Raw genomic sequence first — 7138 nt, 5'->3', positions numbered from 1 at the left:
CCTGGCCAGTACTGAGCATATCTGAGCCAGAGTATAACATCTTTTATGAGGGTCATCAGAAATCAATGCAGCAATATTAATATGCAACCAATATCTATAAACATAGTAGCCACATTACACATAGCCTCGTCTGAATGGCCAAGTTGAATGTTCCCTAATGACGGTTTTTGAACCAAAGGCAGTCTAACCTCAGTGTCGTGCTCAGGCTACAAGTTTAACCCTCTTATTTGTGGGCTTCTGAGCAGTTCAGAGTGCTCAGAACAAAGTCACACATGACAAAGATGACAACTGGAACTGAGAGCTTTTTGTTTCTTTAACCTTTTAGGTAGTCTTGGAAAAAAGATTATAAATCTAGAAATTCAGATCTATCCTACCCAGTTTTTCCAGGCAGAGTCTATGGATGACTAGAGAAGTCAAGTTTAAGTTTATGACATCACAGATACCAAGTGGAATTATGGTTGAATTGAGAGGGGAAGTAATTTTTATTCTGCATGTTTCAACATTTGTATTTTGGTTAAAACCAGGCTCTCTGTTAGAAGGAAGAAAAAAATCCCAAAACTTAAATTTAACATCTCGGGTCCCTATAAATTAAGGGCTAAAAGCTTCCAAGTGAGGATACAGTGGACTCATCTGGCAAAAAGAGGAAAGAGAAGAAGACCAGGCTTAATATATATACATATATATTTTTTAAAAAGGAAACAAGCCTTTCATTGTAAGTCAACAGTTCACACAACACAAGTGAAAGACACAACCAAAGAGATACTTTAAGAACTAAAATGTTTATTCTGTTCACTTTTAGAAAACAGTGAAACAGCACAATTTTGATAAAAAACATAGCAAATAAAAATATATTGCAAAAAACTAAACAGGATGTTAAAAATCCTTCACTTTACATTTTAAAATGTAATCCACTCAGTAGAATTAGAGACACACTTTGGCTATAGGATTTTCCTGAAGAAGCCTTTTAGATGCAGCTGCAGTCAGTGTAAACAGAGTGATTTTGCTACAGGAGAACAAGGTTCAAGCGAGGTTTCTCTCTTGTACCCTTTCATTTGTGTGCACATCTGTCCAGAACCGTTCAAACCTGCTTCATCATACATGAAGCATCTATTAGTAAGGGCAGCTATACAGAGTTCAGTGAGCAAACCAGTCCCATACCACTGAAATTATGTATTGCAATACAGCATCAACAAATACGTATTTAGATGTATAAATCCTGTTACTGCCCTGGGTTTGTATCCAATTCCACACACAGTGCACTAAAAACAGGTCCCTTAAATACTCTCTCTCGCTCTTCTATCTACAGAATGACAGCTCCTGGGAGGATGGAGGGGAGAAGGTATAAGTGAGATTTTGCAGCACTTCCAAAATCTGGGAAGTCACTCTGAGGAAGTTCTGGCCTAGACAAAAAATTAAAACAAGAGAATTAGGAAAAAAGTCTAGTTCAGTAAAAGACTCGACTGATGGAGCTATATTATTGAGGCCCCTGTGCCATTTGCCCTAGACAAAGCCATGCATGCAATCTCTTTTCAGCATGTGCACCCACCACCCTGTTTACAGAGCAATAAACAAGCATTCAGGCTTGATTTGATTTTGTGGTGCAGCACGGATCACTTGACAAACCAAGCTGCATTTCTGAAATCCTTAAACCAAGGTTTACAAGAAAACTACAAACTAAGTAAGTTAGTTTCCAAGCTTGACATCTCAGTCTGTCGAGAGAAAAGCACCACCACACGCCCATATTCCTGAACCAAGTGCTATTAAACAGAGAAACAAAGTCAAAACCAACTGACCACACTGGGGTTTCCCACTGTATGTTTCTTTCAATATGGATTCTGTCAAAATCCAGGCCCCTTGAAAAAGGGGCTGACACAGCTTCCCACTGCCATTACAGCGATAGAGGATGATGATCAACTGGGGTTCTTTCCATCCTCAGCTTCAATCAGCAAACATTAGGACTCCAGATTCTAGACGTGAATGAGCTAAGAAACAGATAGTAGCAAAAGTAGTCTTTCCATTTGCAAGAGAATGCTTGCCTCAAACCACATTCTAACAATTGCTGCAGGAAGGTTCATCCGCAACCACTGTGCCAAGCTTCGTTCACAAGAATAGGATTTCAACCAGAGTCCCAGCTCTTGGGAAGAGCTCATGCCCTGCAGTCTCCTGGCTTGAGCTAATTTTACTTCCAAAAAGCTACCGGTGGGAGTGTTGCAGTTTCCGATAAGCACAGGTTTGGGCCAGACCAGAAACTGCATCAGAGTGTGTGGTGGTCTCCTGAATAGGACTCAATTTTATACCAAGAAGACAAATCCTAAAGTCAGATGGGTAAGTGTACTGCTGGATTCTGTTTCATTAACACGATAGACGTCTCAGGCTCACAGGACCTGTCCAGATGAAGTGCTGATGGCTCAAGGACAGTAAGAAAAGAAAGGCACATTAGGATCCAATCAGTGCTAGGGATATCCAGAAAAGCTCATCTGGAGAAAGCGAAAAGCTTCTGCATTTAAGAGTCTAGAATGGATCAGCCTGAAGTCAAAGATTGGCTCTTTCACGTCACTATCAAACCCCTTCATATCAAAGGCCTCTGTTACAGCAAGCACATGATGCAATAGTGTACCAGTGAAGAGATTTGTCTCAACAGTGAGCAACTCCTATCTTCTAGTACCCAAGGTTGATCTGTCTGTTAAAACAGAAGTGCTTAATGTGAAGCTTCTTTTAGTTCTTGGGAGGACAGTAATTGCTGTCCAGATGATGACTAGGAAGCTGTTCTCCAGCAGCTGGGGAAATCTGCAATATACCTCCTCCTCATGTCAGTCCTAACACCGAAGACAGGCCAACAGATCTTGTTCCAAAGCAGTGGCTGTTCCTTCCAATTGGGGATCTATGAGCTCACTATCATAGGCATCATGGCTCAGTCTCTGCTCACTCTGCAACCAAAGAGCTGGCTGCCTGGCTGTGCGGCTGTGCTCAATACAGTGATTTCTGAAATTACTGCTTTCTGAGGAGGAAGAAAAACAAAGGTGGAACAGGAATTTAGGGATGAGCCATAAACACTGTTCATCAGCCAGCATGTACATTGGTGATGAGTTTGTCTTTTCCCAGGGGGGTGCTCTACCCCTGCTTGGCCCTAAATACCCACCTGTATTCCAACCTTCCAAGGCTCCACCTCTTCCTGCCCCCACTCCTCCCCCCACCCAAAGCCCCACTCCACTCCGCCTCTTTTCACCCCCTGCTGTGTCCCCTCCGTGAGGCCCCTGCCCAGTCGCTGCCCTCCCAGCAAGCCTCACCACCAGCCGCCAAACAGCTGTGGCTGGTGGGTGCTGAACACCCACTATTTTTTTTCCTCAGATGCTCCAATCCTGGAGCACCCATGGAATCTGCACCTATGAACATGCATCTCAAACACAGATGCACAGATTCCAGAAACTAAGCCTTAATCTGCAGTCAGGAAGCAGGCAGGAGCCAAATCTCTGTAAGAACTAAGGTCTATCTTAAAACATTGCCAACTGACATGGCCTAGTTATTAGAGCTATACTAATACCAGCTATGATTCTAGTAATACAAGCTTCCCCACTACACTATCTTCTCTACGCCAGCCAAGCTTCCACTAACACAATGACTGTACCTAGTCTGCACCATTTAGGATTTCACTGGCAAGTGTTTAGCAGAAGTCCATCTATCAACAGCAGCCATATTTGAGACAATCACAAGAGTAACCTCCACACAACTCCTATTCACATTTCCACTTCCTCTTGAAAATCTTATTCAAAAGATACTATGGGGGGAGGTGGGAAAAGGAATCATTTTCAGAACGATGTCTTACCTGGCCTGGCCGAGACATACACCTCTTCCTACGTATAATTAGCCAAGTTCACAGGCTGCAGCACCCAAGGATCCTCTACTAGGTTTTCCAGGGTTGTGCGCTGCTCTGGAGCAGCTAGCAGGAGCCCAGACACCAGAATCATCAGAGCTGAGCAAAAAAATTATATATACGTATATAAAAAGTTAGAGAGAATAATAGGTGTGGCTTTGTCTTTGTCCTAGGTAATGTCTACACTGCAGAACTTACAGTGGCAAAGCTGTGCTGCTAAAGCCTTGTTGCTGTAAGGCACGCAGTGTAGCCGCTCGTTGTCGGCAGGAGAGCTCTCCCGCCAACAAAGTGCTGTCCACACCTGCACTTTTTGTTGTTAAAACTTTTCTGGTCAGGAGAGTGTTTTTCTCACACCCCTGACTGATAAAAAGTTTTTAACAACTAAAGTGCAGTGTAAACACAACCCTAGTTACTCTGACACTGCTGTACGAGGTCACAAGGCACACTAAGGAAAACATACAATGGAAAACCTGGCAAGTTTCTGCACAGTAAAGCAGCTTTATGTCTTGCAACTCCCAAGGTGTATACACTGCCAAGCCACTTAGCGCGCAGAAACTGTGCAGTTGCAGTGCTGTAAAAAAACCCACCCCGACAAGAGGCATATAGCTTTTTGCGCCGGGGTACAGCACCACAATGCCAGTGTAGACCCCCTGGTCGATTACAGTGCTGCGACTGGCCTCCGGGAGGTGTCCCACAATGCCAGTTCTTGCCTCCCTGGTCATCAGTTTGAACTTTACTGCCCTGTCCTCGGGTGACCAACCATCATCCACATCCTGTTAATTCCTTTGGAATTTTGGAAGTCCCCTTCCTCTTTGCTCGGTGATGCGTGCAGTGGTCTCAGCGCATCTTTCCAGATGGCCATGCCTGCTCCACGCACCAGGCAATCCCCCTGCTTGGAGCAATGCCAAGCTGCTGGACTGCATCAGCATTTTAGGACAGGAGGCTGTGCAGTCCCAGCTGCGCTCCAGCCGTAGCAATTACGATGCCTACGGACAGATTTCACATTGCATGACAGAAAGGGGCCATGACTGGGACATACTTCAGTGCAGGGTCAAAGTGAAGGAGTTGCAGAACACTTACCACAAGGCACAGGAGGCAAACCTCCGCTCCGGTGCTGCAACCACGAGCTGCTGGTTCTACAAAACACTGTACATGATACTCGGCAGTGACCCCACCTCCACTGCAAAGGCCACTGTGGATACTTTGGTGGCTCGCATGCCAGTCGACCGAGCCAGGAGGAGGAAATCTTGGATGAGGATGTGGAGGGAGACCAGAGGCAGAGAACGACTCGGAGGTCAGAGATGCATGCATCTGGGAGCTCTTTTCTACCCCAGCGGAGGCTAGCCAGTCACAGCTATCTGATCTTGGAGAAGCGCAAACAGGAGAGGAGGCACATGGTAAGTGGATTTGATTCTGGGAACCGCTGAAGTCTGTACAGTGCATGGGATTCTTCCGTCCTAAGTGCAGGACTCTGTACTTGTTCTTGTTGAACCTCATCCGATTTCTTTTGGCCCAATCCTCTAATTTGTCTAGGTCTAATTTGTCTAAGCACAGCTGGTCGCCTGCCATATTTACTATTCTTTCTATACATCAGGATGGTTTCTTCCTGCAACCTCAATAAGGATTGGAGAAGACCCTCCCTTGATTCCCTGCTCAGCCTCAGCAGCAAGATATCTTCCATAATGAACACAGCCTGTGGAAAATGTGGGGACAGGAATGATTATCAGGCTCCCTCCACAGTGCTGACTCTCCCCAAGAGCCATGTGCCCAGTATACAGTTGGGTCCGGGAACACTGATTTACCCTGCCCCTGAGGCTACTCACCATTTTGGGTTTTTTTTGCCTCGTGTGCTTGCCTGGGGTCAGCCAATTAGTGACAAGTATGTGAATAGTGGCGGTGTTTTAAAATCACTGTATTAGTGTTCTGTGTGTTGCAAACAATACTACTTCTGTAAAATGTTGCGATTTGGCTTCACAGCCTCCCTCTTTATTGCTGGCTGAACAGCTGTGCAGAATTAGAAAGTGGCCACAAAAAACTAAAGACGACTTTCTGTATGATGTTATGATGCACTCCGCGGACAAAAAACAGGAATTGAAGGAGTTGCAGAACAGTGAGAAGAGAGACCGAAAGGAGAACACGGCAGATCAGAATGAAGCCACGGACCAGCTCTTAAAGGTTATGGAGCACCAAGCAGAGATGCTCCAGTATGTACTGTACTGCGATACTAGCACTGGAAACCAAGCAGCTCCGCGCCTGCCCTTCCCTGCAGCTGCTGTCACAAAACTCTCATGTGTCCCCCAGATGCTGCCAACACACTCTGATCAACTTCCTGGCTCCAGTCTGTACCCGCGACATTCCATTCCTCCCTCATCACAGTCCAGCACTACGGACTCCCAGTACCCACTGCACTCAGCACCCATCCCTCTGCAGTTTAGCCCTGCTAAAGTACAGTACCCGCTGCATTATACTCCAAAGGAAAAAGCTGGTTATGATCCCTGGACATGCACAAAATCTTTAACCGTCCCGGGACCCCACCTCCTCCTGGGACCTTCCCTTCCCCATCCCCCTCAGTGCCGATGTGTTTTTTTTTGTTCGACTCTCTCCTCTGGTTGTTGTTTTTTAATGAAAGAATTGTGTTCATTTGAAAGCAATCTTTATTCTATTAATTGAAAGGAAACAGAGCCCTGCAAAGCAACAGCCAACTATCTTAACCCTTCATATTGAATCGTCTGCACCAATCACAGTCACCTCTTAGCATTACAAGCACTGCACTCTGAAGCATAGCAACAAATATTAGTGGCTTTCAGCTTCAAATTGCTGCCTCAAGGCATCCCTGATCTTTATGGACCCTTGCTGTGCCCCTCTAATAGCCCTGATTTCTGGCTGTTCAAATTCAGCCTCCAGGCACTGAGCCTCAGCTGTACAGCCCTGAGTGAAGCTTTCATCCTTCCCTTCACAAATATTATGGAGAGTACAGCACGCGGCTATAAGCATAGAAACGTTGTCATCAGCCAGGGCCAGCTTCCCATATAGGCAGCACCAACGGGCCTTTAAACAGCCAAAAGCACACTCAACAGTCATTCTGCACTTGCTCAGCCTGTTGAACTGCTCCTTACAGCTGTCAAGGTGCCCCATGTATGGCTTCATAAGCCACGGCATTAACAGGTAGGCGGGGTGTCTCCCAGGATCACAATGGGCATTTCGACTTCCCCTATGGTGATCTTCTGGTCCAGGAAGAAAAGTCGCTGCATGCAGCTTCCTGAACAG

General features: G+C 45.7%; 1 protein-coding gene across 1 annotated transcript in view; it reads right to left on the bottom strand.

Moving 5' to 3' along the window:
• Positions 1-691: 691 nt before the first annotated feature.
• PASK (PAS domain containing serine/threonine kinase) overlaps positions 692-7138 on the bottom strand; it is a 52829-nt gene continuing 46382 nt past the window's right edge. The window contains 2 exon segments of the mRNA XM_043492149.1: positions 692-2998; positions 3824-3970. Coding sequence (XP_043348084.1) covers positions 2817-2998; positions 3824-3970 — 329 coding nt within the window. The 3' untranslated portion in view covers positions 692-2816.

The sequence above is a fragment of the Dermochelys coriacea genome, chromosome 9, assembly GCF_009764565.3.
Source record: "Dermochelys coriacea isolate rDerCor1 chromosome 9, rDerCor1.pri.v4, whole genome shotgun sequence".
Lineage (NCBI taxonomy): Eukaryota > Metazoa > Chordata > Testudines > Dermochelyidae > Dermochelys > Dermochelys coriacea.
This window is presented reverse-complemented; position numbering and strand designations above follow the sequence as displayed.